General features: G+C 44.3%; 1 protein-coding gene and 1 long non-coding RNA gene across 8 annotated transcripts; one reads left to right on the top strand and one right to left on the bottom strand.

Annotated features, from left to right (window-relative positions):
• Window positions 1-13,380: 13,380 nt before the first annotated feature.
• LOC127305858 (uncharacterized) lies at window positions 13,381-17,304 on the bottom strand. 5 transcript variants are annotated; one of them, XM_071822891.1, is made up of 11 exons: window positions 17,031-17,304; window positions 16,873-16,928; window positions 16,690-16,767; window positions 16,473-16,543; window positions 16,276-16,337; window positions 16,137-16,191; window positions 15,332-15,491; window positions 15,027-15,245; window positions 14,050-14,304; window positions 13,800-13,952; window positions 13,381-13,715 (listed from the first exon to the last, which is right to left on the bottom strand). In XM_071822891.1, exons 7-11 carry the CDS (start codon window positions 15,488-15,490, stop codon window positions 13,698-13,700), a joined length of 804 nt encoding a protein of 267 aa, XP_071678992.1. In that variant the 5' UTR covers window position 15,491; window positions 16,137-16,191; window positions 16,276-16,337; window positions 16,473-16,543; window positions 16,690-16,767; window positions 16,873-16,928; window positions 17,031-17,304; the 3' UTR covers window positions 13,381-13,697. The 5 variants fall into 4 exon arrangements, with proteins under 5 accessions (XP_071678994.1, XP_071678993.1, XP_051192399.1 ...); XM_071822893.1 differs by having other exon boundaries at window positions 15,332-15,494; window positions 16,690-16,776; XM_071822892.1 differs by having other exon boundaries at window positions 16,690-16,776.
• A 76-nt stretch (window positions 17,305-17,380) lies between these two features.
• Window positions 17,381-20,231, top strand: LOC127309963 (uncharacterized). 3 transcript variants are annotated; one of them, XR_011747735.1, is made up of 4 exons: window positions 17,381-17,517; window positions 17,597-17,636; window positions 18,572-19,729; window positions 19,826-20,231. It is a non-coding gene; the product is annotated as an uncharacterized lncRNA (long non-coding RNA). The 3 variants fall into 3 exon arrangements; XR_011747734.1 differs by lacking the exon at window positions 17,597-17,636 and having other exon boundaries at window positions 17,390-17,517; XR_011747733.1 differs by having other exon boundaries at window positions 17,511-17,636.
• Window positions 20,232-21,526: the final 1,295 nt, after the last annotated feature.

Here is a 21,526-nt window from a genome sequence, read left to right as displayed (position 1 = left end):
GGAAGCGTAGCGACAATGCATTCCGCGACAAACTTGTCCGGTAGCACACACTTGAGGAGCTCAAGTTACTTTGCCATGATCTGTATCTTGTGAGCATGTTCCACTATAGATCGGTTCTCAATCATTTTGTAGTCATTGAACTGCTCCATAGCATATAGTTCACCTCCGACATCGGTAGCACCGAACTTAGTGTCCAGTGCATCCCACGGTTCCTTCCTATTTAGATGTGCAGATAAGCATCAACCAACTTATCTTCAAGCACACTTAGGATGGCACCCACAAAGACTACAGTGGCCTCCCGGAACATTTTTTCCTTATCAGGATTAAGCGGACCTCTGGGAGTACCTTCCGCAACTCGGTGCACCCCCATAGAAGTGAGCCACAAGAGGGTCTTAGTCTGCCATCTCTTGAAATGAGAACCCGTAACCGGGTTCGGTTCGAGCGCAACAGCAAAACCAGACGGTGAAAATTGCCTAAGCATATATATATATAAGGTTTTTGGATTGTTAGATTATTAGGAAATTTCCGAGTGAGTTTAATTACCAAAAGCAATATTACAGATGCACTAGCATACTTAGCCACACACATCAGATTAAGCACATGCATCATATCTGAACATGCAACAAGTAGCAGTGCAAGGTAAGAGGGGAAAAGCACGTACATCGCGACTGGAAAGGTCTCGCCAGCAGCACCACCATGGCCATCGTGAATGTCACCCATGGTGTAGTCAAATTTGTCGAGGAAGCAGCCGAACCGGCGAAGAAGAACTCGAACAACAGCGAGTAGTCGCGCCGAGACGCTCCCCAAAAATCTTATCTCCCACCTCCCGGTGCAGGATCTCAATAGATGGGGTTTCGGAGGCCTGCTCTCCTGGACGGCCGTGCACGCAGTCGCTGGGATGGGGAAGACTAGAGAGTAGCACATCAAAAGGAACTTTCTCGAGAGATAAAATTTTAGGCTTCCCAAAAGGTGTCTCGAACTTGAGTCACGCGGAGCATAATGTGGCGAGGCGAGCGGAGGAGGAGGAGTGCGCAAGGGCTTCTTCTCTTCTCACTCGGTTGGAAGGACTAGAAGAGCAGCCCTTATATACCACTCCAACTCCCTCCCAACTAGCAATGTGGGACTAAACTTTGTCCCCCAAGGTTGTCCCCAAGCTCCCAACGTGATGGGTTTGAGATTTCAGTAATTGTAGGCTACAAGGGCTGTCTTACTAGGTTGCAGTCCATCTACATCCAACAAACACATCTCCGGATCGACCACAGCAGTTGCAGCAGTCTACCAACCATTCGTGCACATCCTTAATTTGCGTGTGCTAGAATTAGAAAAAAAAAATCTGCAAATTTTTGTATAAATTGGTATGCAAAAAATTTCTTCGATAGGAAGATACTGCTAGGGCGTAAATTTGTGTCAATGAAATGGTTTTGTGTCATGTATTTATCAAAATTTTGAAGAATTCTGACCGTTCTGCCTAGAATTGATTTGATGTATCTGGTAAAGAGACCAACATTGCTTCTTTTGCTTCTCATTCATTTAGCTATCGTACAAGAGTTTGGATGCACCCAATATGAAGCATACACCTTTTGTTTCTCACATGTGCTTATGTGCTGCTGCAAGATTTTTTAATCCAAATAAGTATGCTTTCACTTCTTGTCAAGCATGCTTGCTTGATTTCTAACTTATGCTTCCAATATAGAGATGACATGTGACATCACTCCAATCACAAAATTATGTTCCCAAACTTTGTCCGGAAGCATGCCAAATTGCAAAATAAAAAATTCTCTAGTTCCAGGGTATGCTATATAGGCTCTGATGGCATCAATAGCTCTGCGCCAGCAGTGTGATGCTCTTATTGTTCAATAATTTTGCTTCAGCCGCTATGTGCAAGTGCTTCAACTATGTGTGCTTTGTTTATGCAACTGATGCTTAAACCTTTGTTACTTCTAGAGCGTGCTTCACTATAATGAACGGATGCTTCTATTCAATAGACACAATTCTGCTTGACTTGCTACCAGTTTTATAGTCAGATATGATGCAATATTGATGAGTGCACCGTTGATGAGGAGATTGCTACGCATGTGGGATCGTTCATGGTCAGCCCGTAGAGTGGTCTCGACCTGGTTAGGCAGAAGTGCACAAAGTGTTGTTGTAATAACGTTTTATTTTATTGTTAGTACAAACGTTGTTATTTTTATTGTTTAAATCAAATTAATCTGTTCAGTACATCATGCTTCATGTTGTGCTTCCACAGATTCCTTTTGTGAAGCAAATATTATCATCGGACCGAAATTTGTTCCCGTTGCATAAAAAAGATGTTTTCATAGCACTACAATACTAGGAAAGCATAGTATACATGTTTCTGTTGATGAGGGATGGAACAATGTTTTGTGATGGATATGTCCTATAGCACCATATAAGATGATGCTTCCATTTATCAAGAAGGAGTACTTCTTCGTGTTAAAGCGCGTTGTGTTGCTAAGGAATCCACACTGAAAAAATGGTGCTTCCACTGTTCAAGGTGAACACTTCTGTCATCAAGCAAAAAAATGCATGCTAGAAATACAAATCATAATTATTTTTCAACATTTATTTTGTTGGAAACAAATTATTAGAAGCAAGTCCCCATTGCTATGGAAGCAAATTCACATTTAGTTTTGTAACATGAAATAATATTAAAATCATAAGAAAACAAATTGAAGTGCTTGCACACAAGATTTATAAGATTATTAATTAGTCATCTTAAAATCTGGAATCATTGTTGGAAGCACTTAGTAGGAAACAAATCATAATTTGTTGAGATCCCCTATTACGGATCGGTTCCATGGAAGCATGCAAATATGGCCCTCGTTTTACGGAGGCAGAGCAAGTCACGCCGGACTGGTTTGACATGGTAGGCCATCAAGCGTTCCATCCTAAATAGTACTACAGTACTCTCCTCTTATCTGGACTAGTTGAATGCCCGTGCGTTGCTACAGTCTCCATTTTTCTTACAATGTGTTATCATAATACATGAAAAATTCATGTTGTTTGAAGTATATTTGGATAATCGGTGCAATTTAGTGGTGGCGAAGCCCGGATACGAGCAAGCAATGGACCATGGACGTACCCTGCATTAAAATTCAGATAATCAACTCTTACTATGTGCACACAATTCACAAATAATGTGGTAAGTGTTTTATAAAACTCACCGGAATAGCATTTGCACAAAAAAAACAGCATCATACACACAAGCAGCAGTGCTTGATTCCCAGAGCAAACATACATGCGCAACAACAACGGAATTAACAGCAATAGGAAATCCTATAAGGGGAAAGAAAGAAACCACTAAGTCAAAAGCAGGCTCACTGAATTACAGTATATACATATAGTTGAAAGAACATCTCTCATATTATGTGTTGTGTGTTTGATGTCAATGTATGTGATATACTAATGTTTGTCTAAGTGGTACGGGAATTATATAGATACATTTATATGTGTGATGGATGTGGTTAGTCATGTCAAAAAGAAGCTGAAAAGGATCACCAGGCCGGATAATCCGGGCCGGATATTTCCAAAATATCCGGCCCCCTTTTTTCGGCTAAGGACTTGAGGAATTGTGGCTCAGTATGCTTCTGGATAGGGGCCGGACATTTGCCCGGATATTTGCCCGGTTTTGTCCCAGGGCCGGATTATCCGGGCATGATATTTCCAAAATATCCGGGGCCCTCGAAAATGGCTAAGGACCTGAAGAAAAGGAGCTACGGACTGGGGCCGGACAATTGGCCGGACATTTACCTGGTTTTATCCCGAAGGCCGGATTTTCCGGGGGCCGGATTATCCGGCCCTTACTTAGGCCGGATTATCCGGCCCTCCGGAAGCCCCAATGGCTGGATTTTGGAGAGGGGTATTTATACCCCCCTTCTTCTACCTTGCTCCTTGCTCAATCATTGCACAAAAATCTACCAAGCCTTCATCACCATTAGAGCCACCTCAAGAACACAAGATTTGCAAGATCTCCTTCCTCCCCCAACCAAAGCTCTTGATCTTTGGAGATTCGAAGGAGAAGACACCGATCTACATCCTCACCGAAGCGATTTACTTTTCCCCCTCATTTGTTTGAGGGCCCTCTTGCTAGTTTTCCTATTTGGTTCCCTAGTTGATTGTTGTTTATGTGTTGTTGTTGATTGTTGTATTGTTACAGATTTGGGAGCCTCCAATTTGGTTGTGGATGTGTGCCCCAAGAACCTTGTAAAGGCCCGGTTTCCGCCTCGAGGAAATCCCTTAGTGGAAGTGGGCTAGGCCTTCGTGGCGTTGCTCACAGGAGATCTGAGTGAAGCCTTCGTGGCTGTTGGTTTGGCTTTCGTAGCAACCACACTCCTCCAAACGTAGACGTACCTTCTTGCAAAGGAAGGGAACTACGGGAATCATCTCCGTGTCATCGTGTGCTCCACTCTCGGTTACCTCTATCCTATTCTATCTCTTATATTGTGTAGCTATATCTTGCGTAGTTTCTTACCTTGTCATATAGGTAAATTCACTTAGTTGCATATCTAGAGAATTTACCTTTGTGTCAAGCCTAAATTAAAAAAGAACTAAAAATTGGGTAGCACCTATTCACCCCCCACCCCTCTAGGTGCGGCATACGATCCTTTCAATAGTAACCAAAGTAAATTTATTGAATGCAGTATAAACAAAGGGTAACCAACACAAATAAATCGTAATGGAAAATCTAGAATAGAAGCAACTAAGAAGCCTCAAACCAGAAAATCATAAACCGAGGCAGCGCGATCAACATCAAACAAATGAGGCAAATAGACATCAGGAGACGGAACATAACAATCATGCTTCGAAGAACGAACATGCAAGAGAGGGGTCCAAGAACTGGGCCCATACAAGTGGGACTGTAGACCACGGCTCATATAAGACCTTTCAAGAGCACCGTCATCGTCACCAGAATCATCACCCATTAAGAGGCCAACCAACCAGAGCATCATGATCAACAAACAATTGAACTTAGACAACCGAGGGATCCGTGCAGAAGCCTGAGGAAAACACCAAAGCTAACAAATTCAAGAAAAGAACAATAAGATAACACAATGTTGCTTCACATGATTTGTTTATTTGAGAAAGGAATAATTGTTACACTATTAGTTAGTCAGACTATCTTGAATCATTGTTCAGAGATGCGCCCCTATCTTGAATCATTGTTCAGAGATGCGCCGAAGTATAGAAGATACTTCTTTCTTAGAGGTTGTGTCTCCCTGTGACATATAGCTGTCGGTTCTTTGCACTGGGATTTCTATTGATATGGTTGTAGAAAGTTTAGCTCAGTTTCATTTGCTGGTCAAATTATTGTGATCGTTCTCCCATACATAACAGAAATGAGCAAAGCATAACTCCCGAACACTAAACAGGAATGGAACGAAGTGAACCACTGATTTTACTAATCCCAAAGCAAGACACATGTGCAAGAACTAAGACAAAAAGGACACAATAGACTACTACATTTAGGGGGACACTACATATATTTTTGCCTCTGTCACCTATAGTAGTAGAAGCTTGCTGATCACCTATAGTAGTAGAAAAAATGGAGCAATAATCATGCCAGTAAGTGAAACTGGAATGGAGATGGAGTTGAGACATGATACACAATGGAATCGGATTAGGAAAGCAGCAAGCTACAGGCCATGGAATGCTCCCTTTTGTCATAAACTTTCAACGATCGCAAATTTCCCATCTAATATGCTATTGTGAGTGAGGGAAGGTAGACTTGGCGTCTCCATCCCCTTCCTGGGTTGCAAACATACCAATGTACTATTCGCTCGGATCCAAACCCAAATACTCGGACAGAAGCCAAAACTGAAGCTAGTCAAAACCAATCCAAACATGTACCTTATACTGAGCTGCTGAAGGTTGTTAAGGCATCAGAGTGATGACCAAGGTTCGCTTGGGAACAAACGATCCGAGAGCTAGCCTGAAATAACAAAAAAAAATGTGGACAATTGGATGTCATATAGATCCTACTACTATTGCAAACCTTGGATGCCAGGCCACCCTTCTAACTTTAGATTGCAATCTCACCTGTGAATAATTTCAAGGAATATATATAAAAGGCGGGTTGCAAGCCAAGCCTGTGGCACCACAACATTTGATAAAACCACACATTTATGCTTCTTTAGTTCATAGAACTAATAAATAGGTAAGGCATCATGGCCAAAGATCTAGCAGCAGGATAGAATTCTAGACAGTGCAAGCAAGATTCATAGTTGATGCTTAGAACTCTTATCTTGTATGGCGCAATAAACTATCAGGAATGCAAATGCAAAATTAGCACACTATCCTATTCATTTGACGCATATGGATCACCACTTGACCAAAATGTTCTAGCTTTCCTTCTCATTCTCACTGCATTAAAGATGTAATTATGTGAATATAAAAAGAACTGAGATTCATGTAGAAGAAGTTTTATCATCCAGACTTACATGTCCAGCAGTGGGGTACCGCTAGACTTATCTAGCTATTTTCCGAGGATGATATTAAGATGCTACTTCTCTCACACGGAAAATATGCAATATATACATAATTACTTTTCCTTCATCACCATTTTTGTGTTACATTCTATGATCCTAAATTCTTTGGCCATACCTGAACAGGTTTCTGCCAAGTGAATCATGATTACGACAATTACGATATAAGAAAAATATCTATAAAAATATGAATGATTTGTAAAGTAAGAAACACATGAATCTGTCAAGTTCATTTTGTGCTTCAAAAAAAAAGTTGGAAATATGACAAAAGAATACAAGAGTTACAACCCATCCATGAAATCGAGAATGTGAGAATATAATCTAAGACGGGTAACTGAAAAAGTAACGCTGAAATGGAAGCAAAATCCATTAGGACATAGGGAACAGAGCCTGCGTAGCATAAGTGCCATGTGTAGTACTACAGTTTTGAACAAAAAAAAGAAATGGAATACATAGATAAATGTTGTGTTGTAATTAATCTATGAATCTAGAGAAGGAACTACAAGTCTGCAACCTAAAGTGAAAATGCACTTCCTGCGCTCAGTGACACTGAAGCATCCGCTATTGTGCTCATCGCTGCAAAGACTCTCATGAATGTGAAAAATAAACTACGAATATCTCAACAGTAAACCACAAGTAAAATGCAATGATCACAATGACATGGATTAATAGATCTTTTGGTAATAGTGGCATCGTAATCACCATTAACATTGATTCAGTATGTCCATGAAATATCCAGAGAAAATAATTTAAGATCATTAATTCCAACTAACCATGAAGTAGTTGTAGAAAATCAGCTTAAATCATCAATTCTACAGTGGCTTGATAAAGCTTCCTACAAGGCACTCGGTCATCGCTAAATTATCCCCAATCTGCATGAGGTGCATGACTTCTCATGTTCCTGCGATGTCCCAAATGCAATAAGATGAGAAGAATGCTGGGCAGCTAAACAAATGCTCCACTCAAAAATAAAAATCCACCTCATTACCTTTCTTTCTATGCATTCCCCCCAAATCCATGCTCTGCATAAACTGGAATCGGGTTATGCTTTTGTATGCTTCTTCTGGATCCCCTTCTTCCTCCTATCACCCACATTTTTTTAAACCAATTAGGCACGATCCTTATCAACATTTACATTGACAGAACGAATAATGAAAAATTCGTGAATTCCAATTCTGGAAAAAAGGAAAATAAAATGCAAACAATCCTCATGTTGGAGATTTGATGATGATCAATTCGTGTGCCTTCGATCATAAACCCTCTTCTTTGTATGCCTGGATAATAAGCCCCCTTGTTGGTCTAATTTTCGATGAATACCCCTTTTTGGCATGGTTAACAGAGGAACTAATCAAAATCAGTGAAGAAGAAAATGAGAGAAAGCTTGGGGCGGCAACTGAGGGTGCTGCACGTATGAGAGGAGGATGCGGTGTAGCGCCCAAGTGCGCCAGACGGCGCAAGCGGCTCCAGCGCCCAAGTTGCCGATGGGAGTGGCATTGCTGCTCAGGCGGCCAGGTGCGGCGGGCGGCGTGGGATGATTGGCCAGGTGCGACGAACGGCGTGGTTGGTGGATCCGGCTGTGGTCCTCGGCCCTGGGCGGCATGGGTGAGATGCGTCATGCTTGGCGGCCGTGTAGGTCGCTGGAGGAGGAGGGGCACATGGATGGCAGCGTGCAAGAGAGAACGGGCGTCACCGGAGGACGATGCGAAGGGGTGGAGACGACCAACCCTAGAGCCATTGCTCGCCTCCCTTTCTTCTCTTTGTGCGGGATTTTGGGGGCGTGCAAGAGAGAACGGGCGTCACCGGAGGACGATGCGAAGGGGTGGAGACGACCAAACCTAGAGCCATTGCTCGCCTCCCTTTCTTCTCTTTGTGCGGGATTTTGGGGGAATGAAGGTGGGGTTGGCGTTTCGCATAGGAGTAGTTGAGATTAGCGCCAACAGGGAAGGTCCTCTAATCTAGCTCTAATCAAGGAAGGATGGAGCGACCAGCTACAATAAAAATGAGTAAATATCTTTATTGAGAGGATAATTAGCTCACATTAAATTCCGGATTTTTTGTTGTGCGGTGATTTTTATTAGAACTTGCTTTTTTTGTGTGGTGGAACCTCGGTGACCTTAGATACAGATTGGGTGGCTAGGATCTTTTCAATGACGACCACCAAAGTGCGTTGAGTGTCAAACGACCAACTCCCATTTAATAGTAAAGATAGTAAAGATTTACGGCGGCACTAGGAGCGACCTGAGGTACATGTCCCTTCCCATCTCATACCCGCAGAAGCTTGTCCATGAATCACGGTTGGCAACCTTCTGGATTTGCTTGGTCTTGAGGTTGAGCGCGAAAGTCCCACGGATAGAGCTACCTTGGCCGAGCGTGAAGAACAACACCCCACTCTTGTCGCAGTAACACCGGCTCGTCATGGCTGTCGCAGTTTTTAGTCTGAACTGATCTAGTGTAGCAACTGGATGATACCGTGCTCCCCATCTTCCAGCAACAATGTCGAAGTTTTGTGTTACCACTGCTGGAGTGTGGCGCCCACGCATTACCATGATAATCAAGAACAGCCGCCCCTCCGGCGAGACGCCGATGGTGAAGTTCCTCGATCTGTTCACAGGTGTGGGGTGAGGACAGCCGTAGGGCAAGGTGTACTGCTCCATGGTGGTGCCGTCACCGTCAAGGCGCACCCCTAGCACGTGCCAGGCTAGAGGCCAGTAGACGACGCCGCGGAGCGCAGTGGGCTGCAGCATGTTGCGCAGCCACCCGTTGGAGATGCGAGCGTCGGCCTTGGCTTCCGGTCCCCAGCTCGCCGTGTCCGACGAGTACTTGCGGAGCGCCGTGAAGCCGCGGCGGTTGTAAACTAGGAGCAGCCGGTGGTATGACGGCGAGAAGACCGGCGGCTCCACATCGTCGCCGGTGAGGAAAGCGCATGCGTAATCGTAGCCGGGCATGTCCTCGCCGCAGAGCGGCGGGAGAAGATCCGCGTCGCCGGTCATGGGGTTGAAGATGCAGAGCCTGAGGCCATCAGCACGCAGTCCCCGTCGAAGCTCCAGGACGAGGCGGCCGTTCCGGGACGCGACCGGGCGGGAGCACTCCAAATCCACGCCGACGCCCTCGAGCAGCGATCTTACGGAGGGGCCGAGGAGGCGGGTGCCGGACGTCGTCGGTGCGAAGAAGGGCCCTTTAGTGGCCTGCCGCCGGCCAGCGTCGACGTCGTGGTGGAAGAAACCGAGCGCGAGGGAGCCGAGGAGGGGCAGGGTACGGGAGAGAGAGGCGGCCTCGTTGCACACGACACGGCCCCAGCGCCGGCACGTCGAGGCGCAGCGGACGACGGCTGGCCCGTCCAGGAGCCTGGCGAAGACGGCCGCGAGCGCGTCGTCCCGTAGAACGGACGTCGTGCTCTCGCGCTCCTCCGGCTCCGGTCGATCGTCGCCGTCCAGGGCGCGCCGCGCTGATCTGCGGCACCTCGAGAGCCATCCTCTGCTGATGTACGGCGCGGAGCGGGTGGCGGCCCCGCGCGGTCGCCGCAGCGGCGGCATCGATCTTTACAAGAAGAGGGAGCAGGGGGCGATCGAAGATCAGCGCAAGCGCAAGAGGCGGATGTTACGTTTGAAGGAAGGAAGGAAGGACGGGTTACGCGCGTATTTATCGGCACGTATCGTCGCTTGATGATTCCGAGTCCGACCGAGTGTCGTGTACGCATGTTGTTGCTGCCACGAGTCGAGTCGAGCGCACCCTCGAGTGACCGTTCCATCTAAAAGCTGCCGTTACACCCAGGTGCCCGAAGACGTGGCTCTGATTCCAAGGTTTAAAATGTGCTAAATGAATTAGCAGTAGCCTCCGATATGGACCCTATAGGCGATTTACACAAAAATAACCGTTTGTTCAAAAAAACGCACAAAATGACCTTCCGGGCAAACTATTTCACGCATCTAACCCTTTTGTGTGGCGCCCTTCGCAAGGGCGCCACACCTATCTATGTGGCGCCCGTGGGAGCGGCGCCACACATTGTCGGTAGACAAGCTGGAGCCACCACGTATGACAGAATATGTGGCGCCCTTGCGAAGGGAGCCACACAGAAGGGTGTGGCGCCCTTGCGAAAGGCGCCACATAGAAGGGTGTGGCGCCCTTGCGAAGGGAGCCACACAAAAGGGTTAAAAACGTGAAATATTTTGGCTGGAGGGTTATTTTGTGCTATTCTTACGCAAAAGGGTTATTTCTGTGTAAATCGCCGACCCTATATCATGGTAATTAATAGCGTGATATATTTTAAATAGCATTTTTTAATTAATATTAAATATATCTTAAAAATAAATAATTTTACTAGAACGAATAGATATACTATATAGTCAAAGTGACTGAATCATACATACATAACCACATATAAAAATAGATCTCAAGTATTTTAGAAGGCTAACATCAATATTTCACAAGGCGACAACATAGTATAAATTATTTATTAAAAAATATTAGTATTAGCGATATTATCTTCTGATTTACAAGTGGAACCAAAAGATTGTAGTTCATCACCACGAAAAAAGTGAAAGCAACTTGACTGAAAAAAATAGCGCGCTAACGCTATGATGTTTTAGGACGATATAGCATGTTGTTTCGCAAATAGCGCTACAGCGAGCAAAATTACTAAGCGTGGACCATCTAGATATGCTATAGCGCGCTATTAGCGGAAAAATAGCTTGTTATTTTAAACCTTGTCTGATTCTCGAGCTCCGGCGCGGCGATGGATCCCCGCGCTCCACCCCCTCTCTTGCTCCCACCGTCGCACCCCTGGTACTCCCGCGGTCCCGCCGCCGTCGCCCCAAGTGCTCCCGCTACCGTCGCATGGCTCATCCTATCTCCTGAAGACGCTCGGAGCTTGTGAATTCCTGAAAAATGGTCACCAACCTTATTTGTTCGCTTATTTTGCATCAAGGCCCCTGGCTTGGTAGAATTTAGCAAAAAAAACATAACAACATTGGGATTTTTGCGAGTTGCAGCTGTCTGCACTGAAATTGCTTACCGCTAAAATTAGTTTCCTACCATTTTTTTGTCAAGTTTTTCTATCATGATTTACGAAGTCGACTACTTGTATTGCATAGTTATGTTTTTAGTTTGACGTTATTGCGAACTTTCCTACAGTAAAAAAAAAACAAGTTCAGTATTGAGAAAGCAACTTTAATGTTGACAAAAGCAACTTCTAGGGAAAGTTGTCTAATGCTATTAATGCTGAAAAGTTGCCTACCCCTATGGTAAAGTTTCTTAGCACTTTAGTCCTAGATGAAGCAACTTTAACGCCTGATGGCGCAATTTTTGTGTCCGACGGAGAAAGTTTGGTGCCTACCGAATTAACTTTGGTACCCGCATATCAACTTTGTTACATATAGAGCAAATTTGGTGCCTGGCAAAGAAACTTTGGAACCTGGCGGAGCAAATGTGGTTCCTGGCTGCATATTTTTGGTGTCAGAACAATATTGGTGCAAGACGGTGCACTTTGGTGTCGGACAGACCAAGTTCGGTGCCAAACAAAATAAATTTGAAACTAGACGGAACAACTTTGTGCCCGATGGTGCAATTCTTGTACACAACATTATAGCGGACGTATCCTGGACACGACCCATTATTTTTCTTTGCTCTTTTCCTTTGTCCTTGTTTTTTCTCCCGTCCTTTCTTCTCCAACAAGCAATTCATCTCAGGAAAAATAAGAAACAAAGCCTGCCAATCCCTCCACCTCCGCCCCTTGTGTGTCTGGCGCCAGCCAGAGGAACTTTGGTGCGTGGCAACGTAATTTTGGTGTCCGACAGAGCAACTTTAAAACTCGTTGGAACAACTTTGCTACCCGACATAATAACTTTGGTGACGGAGAAAGTTTGCTGCTCTACATAGCAACTCTGGAACCCTGGCGGAGCAACTTTGGTGATTGGGATACATTCTTGATATCCAACAGAGCCCGACAGTGCAACTCAAGTGTTTGACAATGCCCAACATGGCAACTTTGATGTTCAACAACACAACTTCGGTGTCCGAAGGCACAACTTTGGTTTGTAATGACACAATTTTCGTGCCCGAAAGCACAACTTTGATGTCCAACAGAATAAATTTGGTCCTCACAAAGTAACTTTAGTGCCCGACTAAGCAAATTTTTATCTAAAAGTTACAGCTATGCAATATACTGTTAGACAAGAAACTAGCAATTTTGAACAAACTATTGTGTGATTTTAAGGGGAGTGATGTTTTAGAAAATGGGAGCATATGCTTCCTATATTTTGAAAGGCATCTTACACATATTTTAAATTTCAAGTTTCTTACATGTGGGAACCTCTTCCTCCAACGTGCATCCCAGCCTCATTGTCCTTATTATATTCGATCAATATTCACCAACATTCATTGGTTTATTCCATGTCAGGCTCTCTTGCCATGCACAAGCCAGACCGAAATTCACATAAGCAAAACTAAATAAATCCATCTGAGGCAGGGAGCTTTCAGAGCATGTAGTCGTCGCCCAGGACGACACAAGAACCAAAAGTCTTCGTCGGTCATCGCTACACCTATATAGGCCGCCGTTGTTTCATCCCTGGCATCATATACGAATAGCCTCCGAAACAGAGTGATACTGAAATATTGCGAGCACATACGCGCCGAAACAGAATAATACTGAAACCATCGCGCCGGCCGGCAAGCAAGGTAAGGCAAACCAGGAAGGAGAACGATTTAGGAAAAACATCACAAACATGCCGGATGAGAAATACGGTAGCCATTGAGACAGAGCCGGCATACTTTTTTTTTGTTGAGGGAAACGAGATACTTATGCTTCTCTCCTGAATCCTAAAAGGTCCCAGAAATGGAGATACTGTCTTTGAACGAAAAGAAAATGATCAAAAACGAAATGATGCCTAAGAGTACAAGGGTTGACTGACCACTACAGGGCCCGGCCGCCAATGTTACATCAGGTTCTGAATTATACAAGCTGATGTATCCACACTGTTGTTCGTGATCAAGTACCATTCGAGCATAGCCTACACCGTTTCGCGATCAGAAACACGGCATGGTAACCATTTACAGTTTACCGTGAAGAATCGACATGAGATGTTTGTATAAAGCCTACACCTAATGCTTTCCTTGCTTCCTTGTTGCTCAAGTTCCTCTGCAGCTTACCAGCTCCTTGTTGCTCAAGTTCCTCAGCAGCTTACCAGCATTCCTCATCTCCTAAGCTTCGACAAGTTTCTGAAATCAAAAGAAAAGGGACGATTCAGACCAGTTAATCCTATAATGAGTTGGTTCAGATCTCTAATTTATTTAGCCTCTTACCCGGCAAAGTATAGAGCAGAACTGCGCTCCGAGGGGAATACCCTCGTAGCATGGACCGGCGCATGGGTGCATCCCGTCAGCTACGGGCGGTACCTGCTGGTGCAGTGGCCGGCTGCGGATGGGGTGCATCGCCACTCCATCCACCTCGACAAGCTACATAAGAATCCAAGTACAAAAAGCATATAATCTTTTAGAATATGGCACTGTAATTCTCACCTAGCTACTACAGAGTACGGTTGATAGATATTACCAGTATGCCCTCAAACGTAGCAGGAGCAATAACTAGTTGATTAGCATGGACCAAAAACCAGCCGTCCTGGTGGAACACCTCAATGGTGGCAGCGACTTGATTCGGATGGTGAACTTCCACGTGCGAATCACAGTACGCTGTAGGGAAGGCCTTGCGGCAACGGGTGCAATAGGTATCAGAGTCCATATCCAACCAACCAGCTGCGAGAAGATTTGCGGCTTGAATGGTCCCATTAGCATTAGGGTCATGTTGCACCTATGGGAAATGTGGCGATATCACAAGATTTAGTAGATAGATAATAAAGAAAAAATACATTCTGTGAAGAAACCAAAATATCATACAGCTGCTAAAATTATTGGATGTGCAGTACGGAATACATGGAAGAAAATTTTATTCAGCAAACAATGTCAGAAAGGAAAAAACTATAATACTAGGAATGTTTTTTTGTATCTCCACAACTGATTCTATGTACTATGATTTCTTTGTGCACTCTAACAATGAAGAGTTACATAAATTCAGTGTACTTCTGATATTTGGTTCAGAAGTGATATTTCTGGTTCTTGGATCAAGATAATATTCAATATTTGTTCAAAAGCTAGCCTTTTACCAACATTAATGGACACAAACAAGGAAACTACAAAATGTGATAATACTTAGCGAAATGTAATAATCAGCATGATTCATAAGCTACCTGCAAAAAAGCAAGATTCATGGACACGCAGTAGGAACTGCAAATTGCAATACCAGGCCACAAACGCTACAACTTCGACAAACTAATTAAAACAATGATGCAGCACTTCAGTGTTCTATTATTTCAATTTTTGCAGAAGGTACAGAGAACTACAACCATATACCAGTATCACTGTTCAGCTGCTGCAAACTAGGCATTGTAACATGATTCGAAGTTAACTTAACAAAACAGTAGGCATGCAGTAATGAGAGAAAAAAATCATTGGCTACAGAAAGGAAATTTTTACTTGGCATGAGATAGCACAGAAATCAAAATTTGACTTTCTTTTGTCCCCACAAGCGATGCATGTGTGTGGATATTGGTCGTAAGGAACTGGATCTTGAGGACGTTGCAGATGCATCCACCGATCACCATGAAAGCGCAGCCATTGTATGCGTCGCCATTCATAACCAACACCTTTGCTATCTAAAGCACTTATCATGACATGGCCACCGATGAACCTAATCTGTGCAGGCAAAAGAGTATGATTTTTAGGTATAGTTAACATAGGGGGAATTATTTACATTTAGTCATTCATTAATTCAGAATTACCCGTGCTATTTTCAGCATTGTGTGTGGTGGGTGATGGACCTCGTGGTTTGGACAACAATGTGAACAGAAAGCGAGTTGACAGCCAAAACAATAACGATCTTTTTGACATCGAAGCGAAAAGTTGTGCTTCAAGAAGTCCTTCATATACAGAGGCTCCATCCTGCTACGCAAACAAAGCAACATATGAACAGATGAACAAGATTACGAATAACAATGCACTATGCATATAGGGGCAGGAATCCATTTAACAGTCCAAAAATTATTGTGTTACTGTGAATCTAGATGATTTCTAAACCTGATCAAGACAACGGTAGGGAGGTTTTCCCTACCTGAATGCAAACATTGCATTAAAGGGGGAGTGGGGGCAGAAAGGACAGGTTAAATTCCTGCACAGACTAGCTTCGTACACACGGACGAGCACCATGGCATCATCTGTGCACGACAGCGGCGCTGGGGTGCCTATATAATCCTAATGCTAAGGAAGATCAGCTCAAAAATCCAGATGACATCATGGAACCATGCGGGGAAAAAAATCACACTTCTTGATTCTTCTATCATAGTGCCGTAGGAGGAAGTACTAAACCCATTCTTGTTTTCTGGCTAAAATACTTCGGTTGCTAAATCACCGGCAATTCGATGATCCAGCATGGGAATCGGCTGAAGGATTCAGTTCGTGAGTATGCGAGAAATAAATGCAAGAACTAATAAAGAAGGGAAGCAGGGGGAAGAACCTCTGATCAAATGCAAGAACGATAGATGATCAAAAAAGGAAGGGGAGGGGATGAGCCGATGGGGATGGTAGTACCTATGATTGAGGACTGAGCTGTTCTTGACGATCAAGTACTGAATAGCTCCTGGAACTGTTTCAGAATCGAGGAAGATAGAACGGCGGGATTAGTGGAAGAACGATAAACCAAGAACGGGAGGGGAGGGGAGGGTAGTACCTTTTTCTTATCGTGCAACCTTGTCTTGGAGATGAGTACTGGGAGTCCTGGAAGGTAAGAGCCTGAAATTTTTCGAGAATTAGAGGGAGATGAGTATGCGGGAGTCACTGCAAGAAGGGAAGAAGGCCAAGAACGGGAGGCGGAGGAGTACTGGTGAATTAGTGCAAGAAACCAAGAACGGGAGGGGAGGGTAGTACCTCTTCTTGATGATTATGCAACCTTGTATCGGAGATCGAGTGGTCGGAGTAGTCCTGGAATTGGTACGAGCCTGAAATTTTTCGAGAATTAGAGGGAGATGACTATGAGTACGCGGTAATCAGTGCAAGTACGGAAGAATTCCAAGAACGGGAGGGGAGGGGAAGAACGGAAGAAGACCAAGAACGGAAGAAGACCAAGAACGGAAGGGTATAGTACCTCTGACTGTGGCAGAAGCGGATGGTGATCAAAGATTTTTCGGAGGACCTTTTCTTGGCGATCGATTATCGACAGAGCCTGAAATTTCTCCACAATCGGAGTGCCAGGAGTAGCAGAGAATCAGTTCAAGAGCAAAAGAAAGCCAAGAACGTGAGGGGAGGGGAGGGGAGGGGAGTGTAGTACCTTTTCTTGAAGAATGTGGAACCTTGTATGCGCAAACGAGTAGCGGGAGATGGAGCCTGAAAATTTTCAAGAATCGAAGGTAGAGGAGTAAGCGGAATCACTGCAAGAATGGAAGAACACCAAGAACGAGATGGGATGATATGAGGTGAGGGTAGTACCTCCGATTGCTAGTGGCAGGAGCGGATGGGGAGCAAAGATCTTCGGGATGACCTTGCCTTGTGAGGAGCCTGTGAAAAAGAATGGATTGCTCCAGAAACCGAGCGAGTCTGGAAGGCGAGGCGGAGTTGTTCTCCCGTTCGAAGAGGAAGAAGGAATGAGTGAAGGGCGCGAGGAGGATCTCCTCTGTGCCGTTACAGAATTGAAAAGTGGGCCGAGCCCAGAGAAGGAGAAGAGGCCCATTGGGCAGACCACTGGGTCGCGGTGCTCTTCTCATCTCGGCGGCAGGTAGGACTTGGGGGTGGATTTGGCTGCGGGCGGCGGCGACGACGGCGATCTGGGGGAGGGGTAGATTTGGCTGCGGGCGGCGGCGGCGGCGACGGCGGTCGCGCGCGCGCGGAGTGGGAGGTGCAGGGGCGCAGCAGTCGCCTGCGGCGGAGACCGGAGAGGGAAGCGGCGGCAGTCGCGCGCGCGCGGACGAAAAGGGAGGTAGGGCACCCGCGCCGTTCCAAGTCTGCCCCTATTGTAACAGCAGTGGAGTACTTTTTTGTTTGTTTTTGTTTTTTAGGTCCCGTACTGGAGCGCTGGGTATGTTATCTGCAGTTATAGTACGTTCTGTTGCTACAGCTCCCTTCTCGTTACACTAGTCATGTTTCTTTACTTTGTGATGACTGCATGATAAGATGCAGTTTTTTCTTAGCTATTATGATGTTGAAGACAAATCTATGATTTTTGCCCTATTTGTTAGTGTGACATGTCAGCAGAAAATCCCTTATGCAACTGCTTGGTAAAATGCAGTTTTTCTTACCTGTTTTGATGTTGAATCTCTGAGACAAACCCATGAATTTCGCCCTATTTTTTAGTGTGCCATTTCATCAGAAATTTTCTCTTGTACAAAGCAGCGGCATTTGAACTGAGAAGAGAAAGTTATTGCTTGCTTACTTACTTATGGAAGACATAAAAAAAACATCAAGAACCAAGGTTGCTTGTTCCTTACCACTGCAGTATGAGGTAACAGGGGTGAAGGCACTTCTTTGTTCGTTTATCAGAGTAGCTGGTTTCCAGAAAATCTAGCAGTTGTCAGTAAAAGGAATAATATCTCCAGCCAACAGTCCTCTACATCTGGACTTGTAACACTTAAATCAAATCAGGAATTTCTGATGACATGTCAGTCCTAAAATCCCTAATAGCTTCTTTTGTCAGTTCTGACACAAGTCTGCTAGTCAGCTATTGCAACCCTGTGTGTTGCTGTTTAGTCCTTGGGCTACACTTGTTTTAGGGACCTTGGTATTAGATTCACAGTAGCAAATCTGTCTGGACAGTTTATAAGGTTACAATTACTCATGTTAATGCTTCCGAACTTTGTACTCATGGTAATGCTTCAGAACTTTGTGTCAATGCATACTTGGTTTATTTTTGTTTGGTGGTCGATGTGAATCTTTGTTACTCTCTGTTATTATTTATCGGCATTCCTCTTTCGTACTGCTCAATATGTTCAACTGCTGACCGAGCCATGTTCTTCGCCTCGATGACATGGTCCTAGGTGACGGGCGCTCGGCAAAATTTTGGGAAGACCGGGACTTGATGGGCATTCGGTGAGCGAAATCGCGCATAACTTTTATGCCTGCATCCCCAAGCGCAGACGCCGCAGCAGAACGGTTGCCGATGGCCTGCTTGGCCATAGCTGGGCGCGCGACATCCATTGCATGATTGGCATCAAGGAGATCGGCGAATACCTGCTGTTGTGGCTCCAGCTTGAGCACATACATCTATCTGACCAAGCTGACACCCTGATTTTGAGCAGCGACGGCATATTCTCTGCAAAATCTTCTTGCAAGGCCACGTTCCATGGTTCCACCTACTGCAGCGCCTGGAAACTAATATGGAAAACCCGGGTTCGCAGCGTGTAAATTCATCCACTGGTTGGCTAACCTGGATCGTTGCTAGAACGTCACCAGCTTGCATCGCCAAGGGCTTCAACACTACCCTCGCTGCCTCCTATGCGGCCAGGCGATGGAAACTATCCAGCACCTACTTACGAGATGCTGCTTCTCCTGTCAGGATTGGTACGATGTTCTCTCCTGGCATCGAGTAACATGTAGACCTCCAGAGCGCGGCGACACACTCTAGGATTGGTGGTGCCAGGCCAAGCAGACAATGCCCAAGCACATTCGCAAGGGCCTTGCCTCTATAACTCTGCTGACCCCTTGGCCTGCTTGGATGTTATGGAAACACCGCGACTATTGTGTGTTCAATGGAGCTCAGCCCTCCATCGACAACGTCATCAGCAAATCAAGGAAGAAGCTGCCGTTTGGGAAAGAGCTTTGAACGCCAGGACTCTGTGTGATCATGACGCAGATCTGGGATGTTCACTAAATAATTTTTATTTTGTTTTTTGGCCTCTTAGGAGACGTGTAACACCAAACTCTCTCTCTCTTTTCAACTAAATGAAACACAAAGGCTTTTTGCATTTTCCCGAAGAAAACAATATGTTAACTCCTTGTGGATATTGCAACTGTGGTGACCGTTTGCTCTAATTCTCAAAAATAACGGTCTTGTTGTCAGAAGTGTTGGTAATTTTCCCTGATCACATTCTCTTTTCAGGCTTCTACCCTGTCAAAATTACCTGCAGAAATCATGACGTCTACTGTCAGTGTCAAAGATGATAAAGAGGAACTGCTCTATCCAACAGGAGGCCAAGGTTAGTGTTCTTCAGATGACAAATGCCGGGCCCTTACTTTTCAGAATGTACTCCACCTGACTGTTTTTCCTTGCGCGGGTAACCTGCACTGGCCAGATTGAGATTTTGATTGGCATTTGGCAAGCAAAGGAATTCGACTAAACTGGTGGCTGAAGAGGGAGGCAGCAGGTGCAGAGGAACTGAACCACTTGGAAGGTTCCTGTTGTGGCTTAATTCCGCTGTTCTTCTCCTCCTTGATGTGTTCTGAACTAGTAACGCGTTGTGTCTGAGAAGAGACCCTAAGTGCCTGTATAAATCAATTAAGTGTAAGATGGCGGAGGGAATTAAGATGATTTGTTACCTTGTAAGTTGTGGATGGGATTTTCTTCCTTCAATAGACAAACCTAGAACGTTAATTAAGCACAGAGCAAACTTATATGCACAAAAATGGTACGTGGTCTGGCCATGTTGTACACTTGATTCATATTGTTTCTGGACAAAGTCTTTCGGTTGAGGGAGAATACACGAAGCTGTTTTGAAGAAATTTACATTATCGTTGTTTTCATTGGAAAAATATTTATGATGTTGATATGGTTCAATCGGATGGCAAAGTTTTCTTTGAGTATATGAATTTTTTGTTTTGTCTTCCTTAGCTCAAAAATAGCTCGAGAACGTCTCGGGGGTTTTACAATCCGAGTGTGAGCCAATTTTTGCAGCTCGACTTTTAACTCGATCTCTCACAATTTTTAGCATGAGCTAAGTTGAGACTAGTCTAACTTGCTCGAACTCAACTTGTTTGCAGCCTGACGTGCGGATAACCTTCTAAGGGCATGTACAATGCTAGACTCTAAAGGAGGCGCTTAAGTCACAAAAAAGAATTAATTATCGCTAAATAGGAAGGTTAGAGTCTGTAACTCCAACGCAGAGCGCTAATTGCGGCGCTAAAAGCATTTATTTCCCTAGCGGAAGGAAAGGACTTGACGCTGCAAAGTAACGTCCCATGCAGGAAATAAGACCGGAGCGCCAATGCAAGATTAAGCAGCGATGCCAGCTTTATCTCCGTGATCGACTAGGATTTAGCGATAACTACCGGGATTATTACCCTAGCGCTCGGCCTAAGCGCCTCCATTGTAGATGCCCTAAGAGGGTACTCTTCCTGATGTTCCTCCAACTTATTCAAAGAAAAGAAAAAAATCTTGGAGCATTTTCATTTAGAGAAGCTATCAACATTTCGATTGGGCCAAAGCATGATAGAGAGCTTGGCGCTTTGATGTCTCGGCTGAAACCGCGGGGGGTGCTATACGCCGACATGGTCGGCGCAGACCAGGCGCCGCACACCCCCCAGGTGGGTTGTTGGGCCGGCCCAACACATTTCCACTCTTTTTTTTTTGCTTTTTTTTCTATTTTATTTTTCTTTTTACGTTTTTTAAAAGCTAATTCTTTTTAGACCCGACTTTAAAAATTATTTTAGTTTTTTTCAGAAATTTAAATATTTTAAAAAATTGAACATTTTTTTAGATTGGAACAATTTTCAAATTGGAACAAATTTTAAATTGGAACAAATATTTTTTAAAATTTACTATATTTTATATATGAACAATTTTCGAATTTGAACAATTTTTATACTTGAATAATTTCGCATTTGAACAATTTTTATACTTGAACAATTTTCGCATTTGAACAATTTTTATACTTGAACAATTTTCGTATTTGAACAATTTTATACTTGAACAATTTTCGAATTTGAAATTTTCACAAATATTTTTAGTTAGAACATTTTACATTAAAAAAATATATGTAAATTTTAAAAAATTTAAT

Source organism: Lolium perenne, chromosome 6 (genome assembly GCF_019359855.2).
Source record: "Lolium perenne isolate Kyuss_39 chromosome 6, Kyuss_2.0, whole genome shotgun sequence".
Lineage (NCBI taxonomy): Eukaryota > Viridiplantae > Streptophyta > Magnoliopsida > Poales > Poaceae > Lolium > Lolium perenne.
Note: the sequence above shows the minus strand (reverse complement) of the source record. Positions and strands in the feature narration are given on the sequence as shown.

What these genes read in the sequence shown, in the direction of transcription:
- LOC127305858 (XM_071822892.1), bottom strand. Translation starts at nt 15,490, where the DNA reads ATGGAGCCTCTGTATATGAAGGACTTCTTGAAGCACAACTTTTCGCTT. An exon ending in CAATGCTGAAAATAGCACGG is followed by an intron (nt 15,246 to 15,331) that starts GTAATTCTGAAT and finishes TTGCCTGCACAG; the next exon opens with ATTAGGTTCATCGGTGGCCA. An exon ending in TCTGTGCTATCTCATGCCAA is followed by an intron (nt 14,305 to 15,026) that starts GTAAAAATTTCC and finishes CATTTCCCATAG; the next exon opens with GTGCAACATGACCCTAATGC.